Here is a 25,541-nt window from a genome sequence, read left to right as displayed (position 1 = left end):
CGATCTCATACTGGTCTGCCAGGCCCTTTAGCACAAGGCAATGACGAGATTGATAAATTATTGATAGGAAATGTGCTGGAGGCCTCAGAATTTCATAAAAAACATCATGTCAATAGTAAAGGTTTAAAAAAGGATTTTTCCATAACCTGGCAACAAGCCAAAGAAATAGTAAAGAAATGTCCTACTTGTTCCTTCTATAATCAAACGCCATTACCAGCAGGATGTAACCCAAAGCGTACTCAGAGGAATGAAATCTGGCAGATGGATGTGTTTCACTTTGCAGAATTTGGAAAATTGAAATATGTACACCACACCATTGATACTTATTCAGGATTTCAATGGGCAACTGCTTTGAGTTCTGAAAAAGCTGATTCTGTAATCACTCATTTGCTAGAAGTTATGGCCATCATGGGTATACCTGCACAAATCAAAACTGACAATGCTCCATCATATGTCTCTGTTAAAATGAAACAGTTTTTTGCTTATTACAATATAAAGCATATTACAGGTATACCACATAATCCTACAGGTCAAGCAGTTATAGAAAGGTCAAACAGAACTCTAAAGGATATGCTAAATAAACAGAAAGGAGTAACAAAAACCCCCAGAAATAGACTGCATAATGCTCTATTAACTTTGAATTTTCTGAATGCCAATGAGAAAGGAACAACAGCTGCAGAGAGACATTGGGTAATAGAAAAAACTACAGAATTAAATCAGCCTATATACTTTAAGGATGTGCTGACCTCAGAATGGAAACCAGGGTATGTATTACGTTGGGGATGAGGTTTTGCTTTTGTTTCTACAGGAGAAGATAAGCTGTGGGTACCATCAAAATTGATAAAGGTTCGATTTGAACAAGAGAAACCTCTTAATTAGAGGAGATGATAGTTCATCAACCAGCATGAACATCCAATTTAAACTAACTTGTACAGTAACACATGCCTTTTCATTTAATCAGATAATAACTTGCCAAAAGGGAACATCCCCAAAGTTAGTCTTGGGGAAAGGTTTTTGTTTTTGTCTTTTAGGAGAATGATGGTTAAGGAATCTGAAGAACACAAGACAAATGAGACAACTGAAGAAAAGGGACAAATCATCTATCCCAGGAAACAAAGTGAAACGGCGTATGGGTATATATAATCTAAAAAAAATTTATGTCTTCTTAAATGTTTGTTTCTGCTTTTCTCTAAAGATTTAACACTATTGGTTTTCTAATAGTCCCAGTTCAATTAAAATTTAAAGCTGACTTTGGAGTTGGAGAATGGCTCTCTCCTTCTTTAAACTCAAGCATGTTGTTAAAAGGAAAATGCAAACTCCCTGTATCATGCCAGAAAGAGCCATTTTCTGCTATGGGACAGGACAAAAGCAAAATTAATTAAGGGACTATTCTATTACTAATCTCAACTCTTTGATTCTATTCTGATTCTTTAAACTTTTCTTAAAGTATAAATTTTATATCAAAATTTACAAGATTGATATATATATATATATGTACATATATATATATATATTTTAAACTTTGTTAAGATATGAATGGTCATATAGAGTACTAACTAATTCTAGAAAAAAGGCTTCAATTAGCTGCATATATATGTCTTTGTGTTCGAGTCTCTTATCAGTTTTCTGCAGGAAATCATGGCCAGGCCTAACATCAACTGAAATCTCCAGGAAGAAGATGGGGCCCCACAACAACAAACACAACAACAACAATTCCACGTGGACAATAATAATATCACTGAACTGACAAACATCATCTATAGATCAGCTTTGAACTACAAGGTGCTCAGAGCAATTTTGAGATGACTAGCTGAGATGATCCAGTCTCAAAGACTACTTGAATAAGGACTTGAGATAAACCCTGAACTTTGGCTTTATACATAGACTGGATAATAATGAAGGATATAGTTATCTTTCCTAGAATTTGACAATTAACCTAAAAAATTTTCTTTCAGGATAAAGATAACTTCGCCCATACCCAGCAGGAAGCAATTTTAAGAATATGACACCCACATTGCCAAAGAAGTGGTGTGGGGCGGGTGGTTTTTTGGTTCTTTTAATGGGTTTTGGGTCTGGGATAATTTTCATTATTTAGGGGGGTAGGTTACAAGTTGTCAAGGGTTAGGAAAAAGGCTAAGCAAAGGAGATTAGATTTAAGGTTCTTGTTTAAAAAAAAAAAAGAAAGAAAGAAAGAAAGAAAAGAAAAGAAAAAGACAATTAGTAGTTTTAAATACTTTACATTATTACCAACTATTAGGATATAAAGAAATGAAAGTTAGTAGTTAGACATTATAATAGAAATTGTAGTCATATTAGATATGTTTTAAAAATTGAGCAGATGTATTTTAGACAGGTCATCTTCAAACCCTTCAGAGATCTACAGAATATGGCATTTAAAATGTTTTAATAACTTAGAAATTTTTCTTTTTTGAGACATGTCGGCTCCTGGCAGTACCAATCTACTTCAGAGAAAATATGGGCATTGAAGAAACTGCATATGGAGTTAATTTTCATTGTGGCAAAAGTTAGCCACTGGACAAGAAAGTATCCTCAAATCAACAGAAAAAATGGACAGACAGAACACGAAACAAAGGACTACCAATTCCTGCCAAAACAAGTGTGGTTATGGCTTTATCAAAAGGCATCTTCTGAGGCCAGGACAATATGGCACCATCCCTGAAGTCGCCTTCACAATCTGGAAAAGGTACAGTACCCTTTTCTTCGAAGGCAGCTGAACAGGCAGTGGGCCGATGGCTTCTGTTGTGCAATGGAACAGCAACTGAAAGCTCACGCCTCTCAATAGTAGACTGGCATTTAATAGAGGGATGTGGAGAAGGGGATGCTTAGATGAAGCCATATATACACAGCCAAGAAGAATGGGCAGCTGAATTCAAAAACCATCAACAATTTCCAGAATTTAAAATCCTGAATCATGACATGACATTAGTGGAATTCAGGTGTTTCTGGTACATGGACTGCTCTCACCCAATGTGAGGTTGAACTGTTGACCTTGTGTACAACCTACTTCACAAATGAGTCTGTCAGATACCATAAGCCTATAGGCTGAAGATGATGCCCCAACACTGTGGAGAAACCTCAGGTGACTGTCCAGGCAGCTGGCTGTTTCTGTCAACTCACAAAATTTTTGGAAGCTGCTTTTGTGCACTTCTTGTTTTTATTTTTGTTAGCTAATATTATTTCCTTCTTGGGTCTCTGAGGGAGTTGAAGATTAGTTAGTTATAGTTGAAGATTAATTAGGATAGAAAGTGAATTAGATACATTTTGGACTTACTAAAATAGGATAGATAAGGGAATTATTTTCTCTGATTTGTCAAATACAAATGGACTAGACATCGTTTAGGTATTTGTTACTTGTATATATTGTATATAGTTATTGTACTTTTGTATATAGTTTTTCTTTTGTTAGTTATAACCTTTTGCCTTTTTTCTTTTTATTAAAATAGAAAAGGGGAAATGTGGTGATATTTTATTTGTACTGAAATGTGATTTTAATTTTATGTTAATAAATAAAGTTGCCCTGGGGTCAGAGCTATTAGAGCCATAGCAAGAGCATGGTGGTTAGAAGAGCTAGGTAGATTTCTGTGTGTTCAGGGATACAGCCAGTATTGGAGACATATGCCTTTAAGACCTGGAGGGCGGTACTTACAGGCAGTGATGAGGCAGTCATGTGGTTGGGTTTACAACCAATGAGAAGGCAGAACAGAAAGACTATTTAAACACAGACAAACAGGAAGTAGCTCTCTCTCGGGGAAGCTAGGAGCACTGCAGGAGGTAAGATTTTATCTCTGAGCTCTGACCTCTCGGCTTTCTCTTTTACATTGGCTCCGTGTTTCTTATTTTAATAAGACGATTGGTTACATCTACACCAGTCCAATGTTTTCCTCCCATAACTCATCAACTGGCTATTTGGAGGTTATTCATAATATATTTCTAATGTAAAGAAAAGGTAAATTGCAGACTAAGGTGCAACACACAGTCTAATTTGTGTGAAGGAAGAAGAATCTATGAATTAGAAACACACATGAACACAGCTATTTATACAGAGAAAAAATGCTGGGAAGAGCCTATGCATTAGTAGTGGTTGCTTCTAGCAGTGAAATTGGCCTGATTGGAAAGACTCACAGGAGGGGGACTTCTCAATAGCTATAAACTTGTAAAACGATAGAAAGAGAAAGGTTGAAATCACTTGGTTGGGGGTGCCTATGATGGTTAGTGTTACTTTTCAATTAGACAAAACTAGAGTCACCCTAGAAATGGACCTTTAGGCACACCTGTGAAGGATTATCTAGATTAAATTAGCATCCTAGAATGTTTGTGAGGGATTATCTTCTGTGGAATAATCATTCTGTACACTGTAAATATGTGTTACTCTTATTGTTAATAAAAAGCTGATTGACTGATAGCTGGGCAAGAAGAGATTGGGTGAGATAGCCTGAGACAGAGAGAATGCTGGGATGAAGAGTGGTGCAATCAGAAGAGTCAGATGCGGAGAGAGCAAAATGGGCATGCCATACTGAGAAAAGGTACCAAGCCATGTGGCAAAACATAGATAAGAAATATGGGTTAATTTAACTGTAAGAGTTAGCTAGTAGCAAGCCTGAGCTATCGACTGAGCATTTATAATTAATATTAAGCCTCTGAGTGTTGATTTGAGAGCAGCTGGGGGACAGGAAATCTCCATCTACAGTTATCTTGATTTTTTTTTTTAAATTGATGTGGGAAGACCCATCTTATTAGTGGTTGGGGCCATTCCCTGGAATGGGGATCCTAGGCTGAATAAAGTGGAGAGTGATGTAACACCAGCATGCATGTGTTCACTGCCTGCTTCCTGACTATGGCCAGGGTGTGACCAGTTGCTTTAAATTCCTGATGCTTTGACTACCCAACCTCAACCTGTGAGATAAAATACATGCTTTATCTTTTCTGCTGTTTTTGTCAAATTTTTATCTATCATTGGAAAAAGAATGAGAGACAGGGTCCTCTGTGGAGAAGGCTGGCCACCAGCTCTGCTCTTTTCTTCTGACCATATAGTCTTAGCAAGGTAGCTCTGATTACAGAAGCCAGGACACAACTCTACAGAGCATCTCAATGCGAAATCTGCAAAATGATGCCTTGTCTTCCATCACCTCAAAGTTGGGATTATTTAATCTGTATCTTGATTTTTTTTGATGATGTCATGAAATAAGAGTAGGCTGGATTGAATTGATAATGAATTGAAATAATTGATAATGTCATGAAATTGAATTGATAATGAATTGATAATGAATTGAAATAATTGATAATGTCATGAAATAAGAGTAGGCTGGATTGAATTGATAATGAATTGATAACGAAACGTTGTAAAGGAGTTCTTGTGCCTGAGACTCCAAGGTTTACTAAAAAGTGGGGGCAGGACAACAGAAGCTAAAAGAAGACCAAACAGTAAAGCAAGGAAAAGCACCAAGTGGCTTTCTAAAATGCATAGGTCAGGCTCTGACAGAAGATATAGGACTCCCTAACAGAGATGACCAACCCATAATCTGCAATCACACGCAGCTCAGGATAGCTGTGACCGCAGCACAACCCCAAGCTACAAACTTACTGAAACATTATGAGGTTTTCTTTGTAACCTGACTCTACAGTTTTTCAAGTATAAATTTTGTAGATGACTAATGTGGCCCTGAGAAGCCAAAGGGTTGGACGCTGCCGCCAGTGTCCACGTGTGGCTGTAACGACTCTCGATTACCTACTGCTCAATGGATCTTGGTGAATGGTTTGCCAGGCCAAGCAGAACACAGTAAAGGAGAGGGTACTTACTCTGTGCAAATGCCTCTTGCACATCTCCCCCTACCCCAGTGAGGGAGTCCTGAGGAGTGTGCGTTGGTGTGGAGCAGGCAGAGGCTGACCGGATGGGCATGGGAATTGGCCTGCTGATGGTGTGGCTGGGGGAAGAGCGAGGGGACCCTGCCCCCTGGGTCTGCAGAAACAAGACATGCCATTAGTTTACTTTCACAAGAAATGCCCACATACCTTCTCTAAAGTCTCAGGTCCCATGTTAAAAAAAATGGTGATGACAACATTCCAAAACAGGAGCAAACCTCAGGAAACCAAGGAGACTCTCCTAAACCTATCTGCAGGTATAGACTGTCTTAGGGAGCTATCATACATAATCTGAAGTGTGTGTTCATACAGACCGTTCTACAATATGATATCTTTGTCCTTGCCACAAAGCTGTTGTTAAAGAGATAATTGCAAGGTGTGTATATTTCTCTGGGAAGCATGTCCTACACAGAATAAAAGACACACAGGAGAAAGTCTTCAATATAGATTAGGAGACTATTCAGTACAGATATGGTACATTTGTTCCCTAATTTCCAGTCTGCTTTGGCCTCATCTTTAGGCACAACTCAGATCATGTCTCACAATATTTCATATTGTCTCAGGTAATTGCATGGAGATGTACATTGCTTAATCTCTGTTTTACAATAAAAGCTGACATTGTGAAATTACTCTGCAAATCAGCGATCTGAATGGGGAAGCAGGAAAAGAAATCTTGCTGTCTTTTATTCTTTCCTTCATTAACCAAATTTAACTAATGATTTTACATATGTACATATCGTCTACCTCTCCAAGTGTCTATCATTTCTTCATGATAAAAACATTCAAAATGCTTTCTTCTGGCTTTTAAAATAAGTTTTTATCTTTGGAAATTATAATGTGATTATATTATTTGCACCTCCTTTTCCCTTCTTCCCATGTACCCCTTTACCCTTGCTCTCACTCAAGTTTATGGCTGCCTTGAAAATGATGTGGTTATTTGTAGTCCTCCTACCAAGGAGTTGCATGCCAGAGAGTCTTCCTCTTGTCTAACTGCATCTTGGTACCTACCCTTCATCTCCTTTGCTCTACTCTCCCCAGATTTGGACAAGTACTATTTTACTCTCCACTTCTTCGCATCAATTTTTTATATTTCACATATGGGCAAGCTTATGTGGGGCTTGTCTTTTTGTACCAGACTTGTTTTATCTAACATATCATCTTCAGCTCTACCGCTGTTGCTGCAATGACAGAATTTCTGTGGGCTGAATCATATTCCACTATCACACACACACACACACACACACACACACACACACACACACACACACACACACACACACATTTACTGTATTTTTTTTTATTTCTTCATGAGCTGATGGTCACTTTTGATTCTCTTACCACTGTGAACAGAATTGTGACAGGCATGGTTGTGTAGATGTCTCTTTGATATACTGACTTCATTTCCTTTGGATAATTCACTGGTATTCAGTGGTATTGCTGACTCCCAGGGCAGTTCTAACCTACTATTTTCTACAATGGCTGTACTAATTTACATTCCTACCAACAGTGTTCTCTTCTCTCTGAATCCTTGCCCACACTTGTCAGCTTCTGTCTTTTTTATAATCATCATTCTTAGTACAAGGAGGTGCTATCTCATTGAGGTTTTGATTTGCAAGGGTTGTGGTCTCTAATTTTTGGTTACTGCTTTCTGAGGGCAACACCCTTTTCTCTAGACCTTTGAGAGAGATGCAGTTTAGCAGAAGAGTGAGATTAGCAGGATTTAGAAAGGGGTAAAAAAAAGAGAGAGAGAGAACTAGAACACTTATTTCTGCATTGAGATCTTTGGTGTGAGACCTTGAATTTTAAAGCTTTGTTTTTACAATGAGGTCCTTGAAAACAGACTCCTGGTTTCAGTAATTAGTAGAAAGTCAAACATGCATGTAAAACATGCAGGGAGACTCTGGAGTACACATGTAGCCGACCATGCACTCTTAGCAGTTCCCTCCCAGTCTGTCGACTTTGGCCAGCCAGAGTGAGAACTCTTTTTACAGAAGAAGCCAGAGAGAAATTGCCTACCTGTTCACACTCTTAGACCTGCAGCATGAGAGCACTGCTCTGGAATATTCTATTTAGACTTTTGCTTTGGGTTCGGCTGTTTGCAGTTAAATACCCCACACCCACCCCACACGCGCACACACACACACACCATTCCTGTAAAACGCCATGCTGTTAGCTCTCCAGGGCTCAGCAGCACACATCATTGTCAAATCTATAAAGCAAAGAAAATCCAGAAACAAAAACAAGGCAAACCAGAGCATGGTCCAGAACTTGTGTGCTGCCCCATGGGCTGTGGATTCGTCTTACACTTGTCACAGTACCTGTTTGCAATGGTCTGTCCAGGCTCGGGCAGGAGGAGTTGGGTGCTGATGCTGGCCTGCTTTCCTCAGCCTGCTCAAAGAGGGGCCTGGGTTTTCCAGAAACCAGCAGCTTAGCCCCCTGTCTTTGAAACCTTCTGCATCTGAGCTAACCCTGCACTTCAAGCTCCCGTGTCAATGATGAATCATTTCTCTGTGGAGCTGAACACCCTCCTGCCCAAAGGTTTTTATCTACAGCCTGTGGATCTTTCCCCATGACCCATGAAGTGGTTATCACCACTTCAGATGTGCAGTTGTGGATCTCAGGGCTCTGAGAGCAAAAATGATTGCCCCGGAGAAGTAGCGAATAGTAGCTGGGCCCGTCGCTGAGCCCAGGGACTCCGAGTCCTCTGGGCTACAGAACTCTTTATGAACCATGGCTGGTGGAGTGTCCATCACAGAAATAGATGTTAGTCAGGTGCTGGCTACCTCTCCTATGCACCTTGTCCAAGGTAGGGCTTGGGAAGCACTCCTGGACTTTTCTTGTCTGTCTTCCTCACCAATAGACTTCAGTCACAGGAGGGATCAGTGACTGGGGGCGGGAAATGAAGTGGGACAGAGGGTGGTAGCCATAGGCTCCCCTGGCTGTCCAGCAGGGGTCACCAATTCAACCCTGGGAAGCCAGATCTTTCGTGTTAGGAAGTTCACATCCCAAAAAAGGACTCCATTTTTCTGTATGCACTTTACAGGGTATCGAGTACTTTCCCACACACTGTCTTATTTTATTTTCCTGGTATAGTAAAATAGATAATACTATGTTTGAACAGCCACTTGAAATCTATAAAGCACTTTAGCCCTCTTACAAGTCAATGAGGTGCTATTATTCTCATCCAGGGGGTAAATATAGGGAGGCTCAGAGAGGGTAGCTGACATATATGCAAGATCTCCAAGCTAAGAAGTGGCAGATTGCAAGTTTGGGGCTTTCCCACAGCGTCCCAGGGTCTTTTCAGGAAGTGACAAGCATCACATGCTTTTAGCCATATTTTATTAAATTTGGAAAATTTTAGCAACTAAAGGCCGAAAGCTTCCACCATGGCCACAGCACGGTGCCCCTGGCCTCATGGCAGGCCAGGTAACACATTTTCCTTGTTGGATTGTAGAGATGTGTGGGTGCCCAGGGTGGCAAGGAAGGCCTTTGGGCTGTGAAGTCAGGGCCAATAAGCTCTCATTTGTAAGTCTGAAATCTAAGCAAGCCTAAGAGACACACATTGCACTGAGCGTTTGACCACAAGATGCGAAACTACTGATGTAGTTACATCATGTTACTCTTCAAAAGCCCGAAACCAATGAAGAATTCGGCAACACTGTGGCACCCAGTGCCTTTAGCTGTGGCGGTTATGGCCACATTGCAGTCTTTGACAGGCTCTGCAAGGATTGTCCCACCCAGTTCTGCTTATATTTTGCACCAGAGTCCTCTTGGCTGTGCCATCCTCTTCAGCACAGAGTCCTCATGGGGCTCTTACCTCTGCTGATATCTGTAGGGAGGTGTGAGAGCCTGCCCGCCATGGTGCACTGGGCTCTCTTAGATGTTTGTATGTCTGAAACATTCCCAACCCTGTATCTTCCTGCTCAGTACCCATTCCTCAGGTAACCTTTCCCTTTCTTCTTCTGTTTCCTGTCTCTAAAACTCCCAACAGTGGATCCGTGTTAGAGGAAAATTACTGGGTGTGGTTATTTGTTAAGAGAAAAATTGCTGATTGAATCTAAATGACACCAATGTATGAACGGCTAATAGCCATCATGCCTAAGTCATATCCAAGTGATTATCTAATTGCTGCTGCAATTTCAAGTAGTCTGATTATGTAAACAATTTTGGTGGGAGAGTCTGTAGTTGACAAAAAGATTTAACTCCACCTTTTCTGAAACTTATTCCTCCCAAGTCATGTCCATCTTTTACCCAGAGTTCTCAGAGTAGGATGCTGGTTGCCTGGTAACCATGTCCCCAACTCTCGATGACAGGACACTGCCTCGTTTGATACTTAGCACCTACTATATGGCATCTCTGGTGTTGCTTATGTCCCACTCTTAAAGGGCAATGGGACAGACCACTGAGTTTCATTTTCACATGTTTTCTGTTGCCTGGCCATCCAGCATGGCTGTCTGATGTGAACTTTAGAGTGAATTCCCACAAATTCCCTGAGAAAACTCTTCCCTAGAAATTACTCAGTGATTAATGGAGGAAAGACATAAGAGACAATGGTCCATGCAGATCAATATATGGATCCAACATTCCCAAAGAGGGTTGATTTATGGATGAAGGAAAGCATATATCACAGTTGGCAATTTAAATAGCTCTCTTCCTAGAGAATAAATGAAAAATTAATTTCTACATGCATCTTCTGACTCCACTCCACCTGCTTCCCATCAATTTTTCAAAAGCCTGGTAAGATCCATAAATTTTCCATGTTTTACAGGGAGTATTTTGGTTTCTCCTGAGCTCTGGAGATACAGGAAGGAAGGATGCTTCAAGGAAAGGGGCAAATGTGTAACCGTGGACTAAACCAGCCCTGGTGAAGTGCAGCCTGTTCATTACCCATCCTCTCACTAGAACCTGCACAGTCTGCCTCCAAGGTCTGGCTAAGGAGACTACCTGGCCCTGCATCTTGCAGCCTGACCCGGACCAGCTGTGTCCCACAGCCTGGGAAAACGAGGAAGCACCACGTCACCAAATGTCACCATCATCATCATGATGATTTTGATTACTGGGCTTTGAAAGCGCTGCTGTGTACAAAATGCAATGGGCCACTGAGGACATGGTTGATTCCGAATGGTCAGGAACGAGGCAGCGTTTGACTCAGGTGTCTATCGAGAAGATATCTGGGCAGGAAAGGTGATAGATAGTATGGAAAGGAGAGAAGAGTGTCTGAGTTTTGGGAAAGCTTGAGCAAGACTTAGGACTTGTGAAGAGCATCAGAAACACGGCAGAGAGACTGTTGGTGCTAAAGCTAGTACCAGGTTCCATATGGGGAGCAGAGAAAATAAGGAAGCTAAGAGGGGGAGCCAGGCTTGGGAGCCTTCAGTGTAGATGATATCTTGAATGAGAGGGTCAGTGTCCAATGGTTTTGAGCAAAAGATCTTTTTTCCCTACTTCTCTAGAATCAATCAACCACAATTTTAAAAATAAGATTGTGTGTGTATGTGTGATAGTCTGATAAAGTACATTGTATATTCTTGAGTACTAGATACTAGTTTCTCTATGCAGACAGCATCTCAAGGTAAACTTTGCCCCTCACTTTTCTGTGGAGGACTTATCAGCTCTGTGGGAAAGCCATCAATAGAATAAGGAAGGCTAATCATGGAAGGAGAAACCAAGGCTGGAAAGTTGGCTCTTTGTGGCCCGCTCATATTCTGTATTGCATTTGAATGGGACTAAGACATGGAATTTTGAATGATGGTAGACTCTTCTCTCAAGCAAATAGGGACCAGTTTGAGCCCAAGGTTTTTAAAATGTTCAAATTAATCCTTGTTATGAATCCAAAGAAAGAAAGATTCCTGAAAATAAACACAACCTGATTTTGGTTCCTGACTCTTAAGTACCCTATATCAATTACCTCTCTTATGCAATGTATGCCTCCAGGAAGCATTTGTGGTATGTTGTGTAATGTACAGGGCATTGACACTCGTAGTCATTCATTCCACCACCTATTGAAAATGTACTCAGGAATGTATTGACAGCAAATGCTACAGACATTCGTATATCTAGGGACATATCTGATGTTAACAGAAGCAAGGCAATCTTATTGGGATGTTTCTGTAACTTCTGAAGCATAAGGATAGTTTCCTACTGTTAAAAGCAATTATAAGAGATCTAAACAAATTGAAAGTCATGTTCACATTTCTTCCACAGACTGAGACTCTGTTAGTTAATTTTTAGGAAAAAAGATAAGTGAATAGGTATACGTGTTCAAAAATTTGAAAAGTTTATAGATGACTGTCTATGTCTAGATATATATTTGATGTTCAGATAGCGTTTTCACAGAAGGTTTTCACACCCATTGTCCTTTAGACTATCCCGGGTAATCTTGGGAGGCGCACACTGCCGTAGTGTTTGAAACGGTCAGGTTAGGTTACATTCTCAGTTTTCCTACCACTGTGAGCTAAAGCAGAGGCCTCTGTAATTCAGGCCTATCTGCTGTAATCCTGCTAAGAAAATCACTGAGGCTTTATTTTGCAAACTCAAAGTTAAGATACTCGGCTTTAGACCTGTACACAACAGTTGGAACTGGGACGATACCAGAAACTCTCGAACATGTTGCCACTTCAGCTACAGGCAGCTGCTTTCGCCCTTAAGATTGTTTTTATGAGAGCTCATTTTATAGCTCCTCCAGTAAATCTTAAGGGTGCACAAGGAAGAAAGAGGGTAGGATAACTTGGATTCAGGTTTTGTAAAAAACACAATTTATTGCTTGTGATACCATAATCATATTATATTACAGGCACTATTTTTAAAATTCATGTTCTGTCCTCATGGGGCATTAGTTTCATGCATTACCTATAACAAGAAACAGTATATGTAAGGAATATAAATACCAGCATAATAAAACGCTACATTGAACCACACGAATTTATAACAAAGCAGAGGTTATTAAATCAAGCATGATTTGTTGTATGGGGCATTTTTGAATTTGATTTTTACAAAGAGAATGTTCCTGAAGGGGAAAGACTCATAAAACAGAATTTAGAAGTAGATGCCAATCTAAAACCTCTAAATTCTCTCCTTAGATCATGCTATCCCACAAGAACTCAGTTTGGAAGGAATTTGTTCACTTTTTTCATAGATCCAACTCAACGGGGCTGGATTTTATGGGGTTATGTTTTTAGTTTTGACTAAAGGTCAATGTAAGCCATGGCCACTTGCAAACTATGACTACATTTTTTTTCTACTGTATTGTTCAACACGTTTCTATAAAGCTCTTAAGGAAGGCTTGCTTTAGTACTTAACACAGTAGATATTCTGAGCTTCGAGAAGTGGTATTTTTATGCTGATAAAACCCTGGATTACTATTTCCCTCTTGTTTTATTGCTGAGAGTTCAGAAGAACCCTCTGACCCTTTCTGGGGCACAGTCCCATTTTCTCTTCCTTGGTCCCACATTCTTCTATTTCTGTTTTATGGAGCTGCTGTTTCGATGTTGTGGTGTAAGTGACCTTGACCCCAGCTCAGTTTAAGGACAAGCCTGAGTAGAAACCAAGCAGGTGAGAGTGGAGCAATATGTTCCCCACATTTGGGTGGCACTGACAGATGACCTCCATCACTGCTGCGGTGCCCACAGCTGTGACCCTTCAAAGCACAGAGGCTGGGAGGGGATCCACAGGAAAGGGCTGGAGAGGGAGGTGGGGACAAAGATCTACCTAAAGGGCACTTCCACAGCCTGGCTCTGTGCATCCACCAACTGTCTGGCCCACAGAAGCCTTTCAGAATATCCTGCTTGGGAAATGGAGGGAAGGCTTTCTGAGAGAAATGAATTCTAAAGCAAGGAAACTGCCCTCTCTATCCAGTGGGAGGAGAAAGTTGGATTAGAACAGCATTTTCTGGTTCCATGTACATGCAGGGAAAAGCTTGTTTGCAAAGAGAGATATCAAGACTAGGCATTTGCTCTGCCATGATCTAAGTCCAGTGGCCATCCCCCAGGGATGCAGGGATGGACAGTGATACAGGCTACACATCAGTGCATCTTTAACACAAGGGAGTCATCCCCGGTGACAATTTGGCTTTAGCTCAATAAGGTAATTTTTTTCATAATATACAAAATAATGCCGCATATTGTCTTTATTGTTCGAGTTACAGATTAGTTTAACACGGTTCTTTTCCTTTCTTATTTTTTTTTTCTTTTACAGACCTTGGGAATGAAGAGTTAAAAAGTTTCCAGGGTTTTGCAAACATTCTTTGTTACACATAAACACACAGAATGAATAATAGAAAAGAGCATACAGAAGAATTAACAGATCTGTTGAGATTGGACAGGTTGAAGTTCTGATTAACCATGGATAAAATGTTAAATCTTTAAATAATGCAAGGAACTGGCACATATCATCATATACTTTGGTACATGCACAGGTATTCAAGCTGCTTTTCTTTTGCTCTAGTTTTATTGTAATTTCCCTCAGTGTGCTGTTCCTTCTGCTTGCTTCTGAACCTGACCACAAGGTCACACACAGGGCTTCAGGGTATGACATGGTCAGACAGTCATGATGCCTCTATGTCCAGAAAAAAGATGTGTGGAATGACCTTATGAAAGCACTGAGCAGAAGGGTCCTTGGTAAGAATGGAAGGGAAGAAAGTTGCCTATTCTTCATAGAAACTTGTTAACAAACAGCTTTGAAGGAAACTAAAGAGATACAAGGTGGACATTCAGCTACCAAGCCTAGTCTTACACAGTTAAACATATCTTTGAACGCAGGGTAGAGGGCATGGTGTTGCAGTTATGTGATGGAAAGGGATTTATTACCTGATTCTTATGAAAAGAGTTTCTACACCTTTTCAGAGAAATGGAAGCTGAACTGAGTGTTCACAGTGTGGAGGTTTGCTCTTGTGGGCTGCAGCTGGGGAGACAACATTGACCTTTGTGCAGCTCTAGCGGCTGGCCTTCTGCTAAGAGAAGGGTCTGGTCAATAACCTCAAAGAGCATGACATGGATTTGAAGCTTAACACCCTTGGGGATCTAAAATTTTCCCAATGAATCACAAGTTGTTCTCTCTTCTAGACATGAAACAGGTCTTCATTTGTTGCCGACATCAGTGACAGTTTATAACAGAATGCTGAATTTTATAATCTCAATTCAAGCACTACGTTGAAATGGAAGCAAATTAGTATTTTTTTTTTTCTTTCCAAACTGAAGCACGGACATACATTAGAGGCCAAAGCAGGACGACAGCCCTCCACTGTTAGTTAAGACCTGCAGTATGGGACATAACTTACTCCCTGCTTCAATTCTTCTTCCTACAGAAAGATCGAATCAATAACAGTTAGATTACCCAAGGTTCCAACCACAGCACGTACACAGTGAAGGAAGGCAAGAGCGGGGAGGCATCCACATGGCTTGAACACCTCTCCTGGCTTCTGCCACCCCTGTGAGTTTAGTTCCAAGCCTATTTAGGTATTTGAGACAACAGACCCCCATTCCTTTCCTCTGTGTGTCTGATCTGTCTGTCTATTCCAGTACTTGTATGTCTTGGTACAAAGTCTGTGTTCAGTTGGGTGGGGTTGATCCCATGATGGCTGCTGGCCAGTAGACTCCTGTCTCCTTACTGAGTAGAAGAAGCATAGGAACACCAGCAGAGAGATTTGCCAAAATTTCCTGCCATTCAGGGAAGGGCAAGATGGGCTCAGATATTTTCATCCAACATATTTTCAAAGGGAAGAAGAAAAGAGATTTTCTGTTGCATCAAATGAGATAATAGGCTAGAAACAGGTCTCCAATGATCCAGTCTTATCCAAGACAGAACCAGTATCAACCAACCAAACCCCCAGTTCTACACTTCATATGTCTAGCACACTGGAAGCAAATCTTGCTGAGTAATGATAAAGCATTTCCCAAACATATTATTAAAGAAGGGATTGATGGCCAAAAATGTTGGCTAAGTTATAAAACGGAGCAAAGAAAACAAAAGAAAGAAATGCGACAAGGGAAGTGTCTGGGACAGAAAGCATCGCAAAACTGTTTTTAAAAAAGTGTTTAAACGGAGAGAGAAAGAAAGGAGGAAAGGGAGTAAGAAAAGACAGAGAAGGAGGAAGTAAAGAAAAAAGAAAGGGCAACAGAGAAATGCCAGATGCTGGTGTGTGTGTGTGTGTGTGTGTGTGTGTGTGTGTGTGTGTATGTGTGTGTGTGTGTGTGTGTGTGTGTGTGTGTGTGTGTGTTGGGGGGGGGTTGGGAGGGGGTTGGGAATGCGTGGACTGAAAACTAGTCTGAAATTCCTGTCTCACGGTGAATGCACAGGGACATCCCCCTGCGGATCTCCCATCAGAAGTCCCAGCTGCGGCCTGTGGCACATGGCAGCCCCTGTTTATGTTGGTCCCCTGGTTTCCCTTGGGCCAGATGACCACACAGCACCGACATCACTGTTGCCCAAGTGGCCATGTGTCTATCTGCTGTTAACTTGGAAAGTAATTTAGCATACACTGGTGACAGAGACGAGAGCTTATTAAAGCAGATTGCCACTTCCAATGAAATAATAACTGACTGCATTCTACAGGACTTCTACTTTTCCCTCAGTTTGCACTGGAGACCCATGGAAGTCATGTGACTTGTTGGAGCCACAGAAACGCAATAAAAGATTTGCTATTATTGTTAAGATTTGTTTAGTCACCATTTCTTTCTTTTTTTTGAGACAGGGTTTCTCTGTGTACTTTGCACTTTTCCTGGAACTCGATTTGTAGACCAGATTGGCCTCGAAGTCACAGAGACCCGCCTGCCTCTGCCTCCCGAGTGCTGGGATTAAAGGCGTGCACCACCACCACCTGGCTAGTTGCTATTTCATAATTTTACAAATTAGACATTAGTCTGTGTCAAGCTAGTCAGAACTGCTAAAACTGAACAAAAGCGTTTATAAACAAATCCAGTTTTAGAATATTAAAGGACATAAAGAGACTGAAGATAAACAAAGAATTTGCCCTATGGTCTTTAGCAGCCTAATTCCAGAAAGTAGGTGAGAATGAGAGCTACTACTGATCAACTGCTCCTGTTTCACACGCTTAAGAAATAGTTTAACATTTGAGTTCACAACATGTTGGGAGGAAATTGCATATAGTAATTGGAAAAGCCATTGCAAGTTATGTGCAAATAATTTTAAAACAGCATAATAGTAGGTCAGACTCACTGCCGTGAAGTGACTTACCTTCAGTAGTTTCATGAGACCTTCCAACTGGACCATTAGCTCTCTCCGGCTCTCCTGGAGAGCAGACATCCTCTGCTCTAGCTCGTCCTTGCGCTGTCTAAGAAAGAAGTCACCGTCATCAGAAAAACAGTCAGGTTGAGCCATTTCCTGGTTCTGTGGGTGTGTGGTGGACTGTCTCCAAGAGGGTATGTCTAGTCTTGGATACCGTTACCAGGTAGATAACTTTTTCAATGGGTAAATGACTGTAATGTGAAGGGTGCTGCTATGTGAAAGAAGTCACAGGATAGAAACAGGGTAGAAATCCTTCTTGGCATTTCCACATTGTGTTTACTATCTGGCTGGCTTTGTTCTGCACTATGGGCTTCAGAAATCAAATACAATCCTAACAGTCACTGAAAAGGGCTAGCCCTACAGATCTTCGAAATCCAAAACAAGTACTATAAATTCACATGAAATTTGCTACGACCTCTGGGAATCTGACATAGGGATGCAGTTTAAAGTCTGTTCTAGCATGTGTGCAATTGGCACTCTTCTGGGATGAAATAGCAATGGCCATTACTGGCCATAATCATTCTGAAGTATTTGGTTTGGGCTTGGTTTCATAAAGTGAAGTCAGGACGACATGTTCCCACATACTTGCTCTATAACTGAAAAATGATGAATAAAGCTTGTGTTTGTTTTACGGAATTTCTATTAAACTGTCAGCAGAATGGAAACCAATCTGCACTCTATCATTTATGTTGACATTAAGGGGTATGAAAAAATCCTCTAGAGAGGGAAAGAAACGAAACCGCAGGGAAAGTAGAACTAGCTAGGCCCAGGGGTGCAGGCCTGTCATCTCAGTGACCTCGGAGGTTGAGACAAGAGAATCACAAACTTGAGGCTTGCTTGGGCTACACACAGAGTGGGTCCAAGGCTAGCCCGGAGAAGGGAGCAAGACCCTGTCTCAAGATGAGACGTAAAAAGAGGAATGAGGGTGTGGCTTAGTGGTAAGTCTAGGAAACTCAAGGGTTTTTTCCTCTTTTTCTTCTTCTTATTTTGCATCCTGACCATAGTTTCCCTCCCTCCTCTCTTCCCAGTTCCCCCCACTCTTCTGTAACCTCCCCCCCCTACAGAAGAGACCCTTTCCAGAAGAGGGCGGGTCTCCCATGGATATCAACAAAACATGGCATACCAAGTTACAGTAAGACTAGGCACCTCCCCTGGGAGCAAGCCTAGGGGAGGCAACCCAGTACGAGGAATAGGGTCCCAAAAGCTGGCAAAAGAGTCAGAGACAGCTCCTGCTCAAACTGTTAGGAGTCGCATGAGAAGACCAAGCTACACAACTGTCACACATGTGCAGAGGGCCTAGGTCAGTCCAGTGCAGGCTCCCTGGCTGTCAGTTCAGTCTCTGGGAGCCCCTATGAGCCCAAGTTAGCTGATTCTGTGGGATTTCTTGAGAGGTCTTGACCCCTCTGATTCCTACAATCCTTCTTTCTCTTCTGCAGGATTCCCTGAGCTCCACCAAATGTCAGACTCAAGGTTTTATGCTCAGTTCCCAGGAGTACAAAAAAATAAAATCAAACATGGGACCAGAGAGCTGGGTCAGTGCTTAAAAGCATTTGTTGCTCTTCCAGAGGACCCGGGTTCAATTCCTAGCATCCACATGGTGGCTCAAAACTACATGTAACTCCAGTTCTAGGGGATCAAATACCTTCTTTTTACCTCTGTGGACACTATAAGCATGTAGTATATATATTTGCATGCAGGCAAACACCCATGTATGCAAAATAAAATAAAACTAAATAAAATTAACAAATACAAAAGCATGAAAAATAAATGAAGCAACAAAATATTGCTTCAGATTGGTGACACATACACATATTTTCCAAACTGACACCAGATTCATTATTTCATGATAATTAGTGAGCAAATTAATGTATATTTTCCTTGTCCCCAAAGGGGTCTTTTGCTTGGATTGAAATACCAAAGCTTATATTTTTAAAAATGACTGGATTTCTTAGCAACATGCATTAATGTATGCGCGCATATGTCTCAATTACACAGACACCATACTAAGTAGACTTATAGTGGGCCTGTGAAATGAAAACTGACAGCATAATAAATATCACAGTGAGTTAGGCTGTGACTTATTCAGCTGAAAGATATTTATTCAGAGGGGGACAGGTTAGGAACATAAATGAAACATTTCAAATATGCTTTTATATAGAAATTCTTAACAAGGACTTATAAACATAAAACTTACAAGTATCTTAACCTTTGCTGCACATATATAATAACATGTATGCATGGATTCTTTTCCTCTTTAAATTTTTATTTTAAGTATATGAGTGTCTTGCTTGCATGCATGTCTATGTGCCATGTGTATGCCTCGTGTCCCAGAGGCCAGAAGAGGCCTTCCAATCCCCTGGAACTAGAGTTACAGATGCTCGTGAGCCATGATGTGGGTACTGGGAATTGAACATGAGTCCTCTAGATGAGCAAACATAGATCTCAACTGCTGAGCCATCTCTCCAGCCCCCTGTATTCTTTTGACACTGGTGCCTGTCTCCTTAAGCCATTTTTTTCCTTTAACTTCCTTTCTGAATCCAGAGAAGAGGAAACAGCCCGTGTTATAGGCTTATGACAGCTTCTTTTGCTTGCTGCCTCCTTGGGCAGAAGCTTTCCAATTTTGTGTGCTTCATCTCATCCCAAAGTCTCCTTCAGTGACAAAAAAAACCTTAACTGCCTTTCTTAGGCTTATCTGCACACAGTGTTCTCTGGATATTTAAATTTACAGTAGGACTTGAGACAAGAGTTGGTAATATTCCTGATTTACACTTGTTTTTCACCTCATGATTTCTTTATGATTTTTGGTCACAGGAGCCCACTGAGAAGGTCAGTGAAAAATTCTACTAATATAGGTAAAAAAATACTAAGAGAGGCATTTAAAACCTCAGAAAAAGTGAACTACTATACTTAGCATTAGCCAACATAAGTCAATCTTACTGTACATTCATAACATAGCAGCAATCTTAAAAACATGGCACTAAAGTCACTTAATAATGCCTTTGTTCAGTCCTCTCTCCAAGTGCTCAGAGCAACAGTTACCGATGAAGCCCAGTTACCAATGTATGTTGCAGCCTCCACATTCAAGGTGATCAAACAGCATGAAGGCTAAATAATGATTTGGATTTCCTTCTGTTAAGTGTATGAATTTGTAAACAAATGTCTTTTGTTCTGAAATTCTGTAAGATTATTTTTAACGTAGTATCTATGTGTTAGAATCTACTTTCTCTTAAGATAGGTTTCAGGACAATAGCATTTTAATATGAATTACGTAGAAGATAATAACATTCATCCACAGTAACTTCTGAATTTGAGGATTGGACTGTGGTTATAAAATAGTACATTTTGCTTAGGAAGCATATGAATACTCAGTGCTCTGGGGTCATGATCTCTGCCGCATTTCTTTAACTTTACTGAATCTCCGTTTCCACATTTATAAAGGGGTGCAACAGAGTACAACAGAGCCTTCCTCCCAGGTTTGGTACTGCATTCAGTGGTGCGGCAGATATGCAGCTTAGCACCCAATAAGCATCAGGTAGTTAGCACACAGAAGTGCCTGTTTGGAACCCCATCTGGTCTGCTAATTTGGCTTTCAGTTTCCCCGTGGCTGAAGTAAAAAGGGAAACATAACCATTTAGAAAAGTCACAGTGCTTTTAAGACTAAAAATAAAATTGAGTATTCATTAAAGCAAGTTCCTGATTTCTTGTTTTCTCGAGGAAAGATTCTGGAAGGATGGAGTAGGAAAGACACAGTAAAGACTCCCAGGGATGCTGTTCATCCCTGAGGACTACGGCCAAAGCAACTTTATAAAAGGCCACTGTCTTAGAGCCCTCTTGAAAGTCTGAAATAACAAAAGACTAAAGCACAGAATTCCCAGGTACTTATCTATCTATCTGTCTGTCCGTCTATCTATCTATCTATCTATCTATCTATCTATCTATCTATCTATCTATCTATCTATCTACCTACCTACCTATCTACCTATTTAAATCTAGGTGTCTGTGTGGCTGTGAAATCTCCAAATTCTGGTAATGCTTAGAACAGAGCAAGAAGGGGTTATTGACATATGTGGCAGGTGGCACAGATATCTAGAGAAATAGCCTTCTAGAGAGGACAATTCTTCCTTCAGGATAAAGAAATAAACAGAATATAGAGGCAGACCATGGCCAGCTTGGCACCAGCTGACAGGAAGTGCCAATGGCAAAGAAGTTACTGGTGATTCTAGATTTTTTAGGAAGTAAGGCTTTGCGCTCAGCTGAGGTCATGGGGTGCCCACCTTCAGGGTACAGGAGGGTGGTTAGAACTATGCCTGTTCCATGATGGCTTCATGGGGAATAGGAAATATCAACTGGAAAAACATCACTGACCCAGGCTCATCCTCTAGTCTCTCCTGCACGTGGAACAGAAAGAATACTTTGAGAAACAAAAGCCATACAGGAGAACCATCAAAATTACTTATGAAAATTCCTCTCCCAAATCTCTCCTGTAGAGAACAGGGTGAACAGTAGAAGAGATATAAGTGGTATTTCAGGCAGACACAGGTATGACTGTGATCCTGGCAGATCAATGACCATTCCATTTCCCCATGACTGTCAAACAGTCATTTGCTTTTGCAGTGTATTTGATGAAAATGATAAGAAATACCATCATCTGGAAGCAGATGCAGAGATCCACAACCAAGCACCAGGCCCAGCTCTGGGAGCCAAGTCGAAGAGAGGGAATAGGGATTATATGAGTAAGGGGCAGGGGTCAAGATCACGATAGGGAAATCTACAGAGATGAATGAACCAAGCTCGTAGGAACTCACAAACTTTGGACCAACAGCTGTGGAACCTGCACAGGACTGGACTAGGCCCTCTGCGTATGGAGACAGTTGTGTAGCTTGGTCTGTTTCAGGTCACCAAACCCTCACTGTGGGATCAGGATCTATCCCTGGTGCATGAACTGGCTTTCTGGATCCCATTGCCTATGGTCTAACCCCTTGCTCACCCTTGATACAGGGGGCAGGGGCTTGGTACTGCCTCAGGCTTTGCTGACTCCCCATGGGAGGCCTTACCCTTTTGGAGGAGGAGGGGTAGGTTGGGGGGACAGGAGGAGAGATAAGAGGGGGATTTGTGGTTGGTATGTAAAATGAATAAAAAAAACTTCTTAAGGCTGGGCAGTGGTGGCGCACACCTTTAATCCCAGCGCTCAGGAGGCAGAGCCAGGGGGATATCTGTGAGTCTGAGGCCAGCCTGGTCTACAGAGAGAGTTCCAGGACATGCTCCAAAGCTACACAGAAAAACTCTGTCTCGAAAAACAAAAACAGACAAACAAAAAAACAACCCCCCAAAAAAGACCCAAAACTAACAAACAAAAAACAACAAAAAAACAAAAAAAAAATTCTTAAATTAAAAAAAAAAAGAAACACCATCATCTTTCTCTTCAATTTATTTTCATCTCCTCTAGGAAAGAGTATAGTAGAGTATGTAAGAACTTATAGTAGTTAGAATAGAACACAATCCAAATAGAAACCATAGAGGTATCCAGAAGAAATTTCATTAATTAAGTCATTTTGCTGTTAATAATTAAATTGTTAATGAAGTAACTAATTATTGATTAAATTATTTAGTTATTCAGAAGTATAAGGCAATCACTCTACATGAAGCAGCATCTATAGGTTTTGCCAGTCTCTTTTCAAGTGAAGCCTTGGTAGGTCTGCTCTAGTCATAGGCATGGGAGAGGCAGGACCTGCAGCCTGGCCAGGTGGGCTGCAGGGTTCCTCTGGTGTTCATGTGTCTGAAGAGCCGAGCTTGGATGGAACCCTGAGAAGCACCCATGGTGGCGTGCAACAGGGACTTTATAACAAGGGCAGGAGGAAGCGACTGAGTTTAGAAAAGAGACTTCATTTTGATGAGTTTCTGTGAAGAGGCACCTGTACTCACCATAGAAACTATAGATCACTCTAGGTACACATGGAGTAGACTCAGCACATAAACTGAAGGATAAGAATATGTAGTTTTCCATAGTCAAAGCTTTCTAGTGAAAGATAAATATGGTCTTCTTTGAGGGCATTTACTTCTCTGTTATTTACTCCATAAACAACTGAATACTTGTCATAGCCAAGGCATGGTGCTATGTCATATTCAAGGCATGGTGCGATGTCATAGCCAAGGCATGGTGCTATGTCCTATTCAAGGCACGGTGCTATGTCATATTCAAGGCATGGTGCTATGTCATATTCAAGGCATGGTGCCAAGTCAGTTTCAGGAGAGGAACCTACAATAATACCTACATTTTTCAGCATAGAAGCAGTGGGAACAATTGCAGCCCTCATCCAAGGCAGACTACTTTAGTTTTCTGCCTGAGAAGACAGTGACACCCAAGAGAGTAGTCATGACCTTCCACAGCCCCTTCCAACTCAAATATCCTAAGGTGACAGATTAGAGAAGGCTAGGCTTTCCCATCCACGGATGAATACAGAGTAGATAGACAAGGCTAGGCTTTCCCATCCACGGATGGACACAGAGTAGACAAGGCTAGGCTTTCCCATCCATAGATGGACACAGAGTAGACAAGGCTAGGCTTTCCCATCCATGGATGGACACAGGGTAGACAAGGCTAGGCTTTCCCATCCATGGATGGACACAGAGGCATAGCATCTATTTTAAAATAGACGCTGGGGACCAGACTCCAGCCCTCAAATGTGCTGTATAAGAGTTTTACCACTGAACTAATTATGTTATTCTGAAAAACAATTGAGACAAGGTCCTATTATGTTACTACCAGGCTAGTCTTGAATTCCTGGTCCTCCTGTCTCAGGGTCGATATTGGCTCAGATTCCAGATGTGCACCACAAAGCATGGCTCTTTGGAAGACATGATTTAGAGAAAATCAGGTTCTGTCTGTGGGCTGTATTTTAAATTTTTTAATTTAGAAGTCTGCGATGTTTATTTAGCTGCTTATGTGTTTGGTTTTAACGTACACACATTTTGATTGTGCAAATGACTAAAAACAGCCAAGTGAAACTTTCTTATTCCAGTGAAGATATTTTGCCTTTGATCTTAGGAACACTTTGTCCTTTTCTCTCTGTCTAGGAAAAAAAATGTATAATCTCTCAAAATTGTTCAGATCTCAGTGATCCCGTGTGTTTTATTGAAAAAGAAAGATCAGCTAGGCTGGTTCCGGACTGTGTGCTGGCCAGCTGCTGCCAGACAGTGCTAAACCCTTCGGCTAGGGCCACGGCTTGGCACGTAAAGCTCTTGTCACACACGCAGGAGAGCCAGGTGCCATACTCTCAGCCCTTACATAAGTGTCGGGTGGGCATGCTGCCCCATGGTGATCTCAGTACTATTCAGGCAGAGGCAGGGGACGCTGGGAGAAAACTGGCTGGACACACTAGCCCCATCAGTGAGCTTTGATCGAGTGAGGAACACTTCTTCCATATATAGGGCAGAGTGTGATGGGAAAAGACTCCCGACACCTAACCTCAACCCCCCACATATGCACCCGTACACATGTATATATGTACACATGTACGTATATGCATGCATACAGACCTCACCACAAGACCCATTTACAAAAGGAAACCGGTCCCTAACATTACGTTTCCTGGGGGAAATCTGGGTCCTTCTCTTACCTGAGCAGCCGGAGTTCTGCCAGCAAGGTTGGGTTCTGCTGAGCCTTCTCCGGCGTAGGCTGAGACGCTTGTTCATGTTCTAGCCGGAGTCTCTGGATCTCTTGTAAGATTTCTCTTGGGGGAGAGAAAGAAGGGAAGAACTGGTGTCAGTGGAAATTTCCCTGGACACCGACGTGTGAACACAGAGAGAAGTGGGGTTGTCCTGTGACACTGACATGTGAACACACCAGGACACACGGAGAGAAGTGGGTTGTCCTGTGACACTGACGTGTGAACACACCAGGACACACGGAGAGAAGTGGGGTTGTCTTGTGCTTAAGAACAGAGCTGACCTTCCTCCTCCAGGGGATGCCCTGCACCCATAGGGTTTGGATAGGTGAGGGGAAGGCTCACCCTATCTTTACCACACCCAAACCATGCAGGCTGCTCAGTGAGCTGCCGAGTGTTATTTCTAGGACCTGTCCAGTAAGTAATGCTGTGCCGTGGTAACATATCCAACACTGGTGAGTGCAATGTTTGGTATCTCTTATTTATGATCACACTCTGACACCACAGTATACACATGGATACCAAATGAGCGATGCTTGAGAGAGAAGAAAGATAAATAAAAAAGATAAATGATACTCACTTGGCAAAAATAGATTTCCTTATTCTTTTACTAAGAAAAATTTTTTTCTTGCTGAAATTATCAGAGAAATCCCAAAGTCATATTAAAAAAAATCTTCTTACTTTATATCTTCAATTTTAACCATAAATCTCAAAGAAGGCTGCCTTACAAGGAAAGGCTTTTAAAAGGATTCGTTGTAA

At 41.4% G+C, this 25,541-nt stretch overlaps 1 protein-coding gene across 27 annotated transcripts in view; it reads right to left on the bottom strand.

Annotated features, from left to right (window-relative positions):
- Positions 1 to 25,541, bottom strand: part of Dtna (dystrobrevin alpha) — a 370,573-nt gene that overhangs the window by 18,986 nt on the left and 326,046 nt on the right. For 12 of the 27 annotated variants that reach the window (XM_076554802.1, XM_076554803.1, XM_042263999.2 and 9 more), the window contains 4 exons: positions 24,735 to 24,848; positions 17,068 to 17,164; positions 15,152 to 15,172; positions 5,818 to 5,977 (listed from right to left, as the gene is read on the bottom strand). In XM_076554802.1, the coding sequence (XP_076410917.1) occupies positions 5,818 to 5,977; positions 15,152 to 15,172; positions 17,068 to 17,164; positions 24,735 to 24,848 (392 nt within the window). Of the gene's footprint in view, positions 1 to 5,817; positions 5,978 to 12,609; positions 12,727 to 13,987; positions 15,173 to 17,067; positions 17,165 to 24,734; positions 24,849 to 25,541 lie in introns of those variants that run through there. The other 15 variants (XM_076554816.1, XM_076554814.1, XM_076554813.1 and 12 more) reach the window with 3 other exon arrangements.

Source organism: Peromyscus maniculatus, chromosome 19, assembly GCF_049852395.1.
Source record: "Peromyscus maniculatus bairdii isolate BWxNUB_F1_BW_parent chromosome 19, HU_Pman_BW_mat_3.1, whole genome shotgun sequence".
NCBI lineage: Eukaryota > Metazoa > Chordata > Mammalia > Rodentia > Cricetidae > Peromyscus > Peromyscus maniculatus.
The sequence above is the reverse complement of the archived record's forward strand: the minus strand, read 5'-3'. Positions and strand labels throughout refer to the sequence as shown.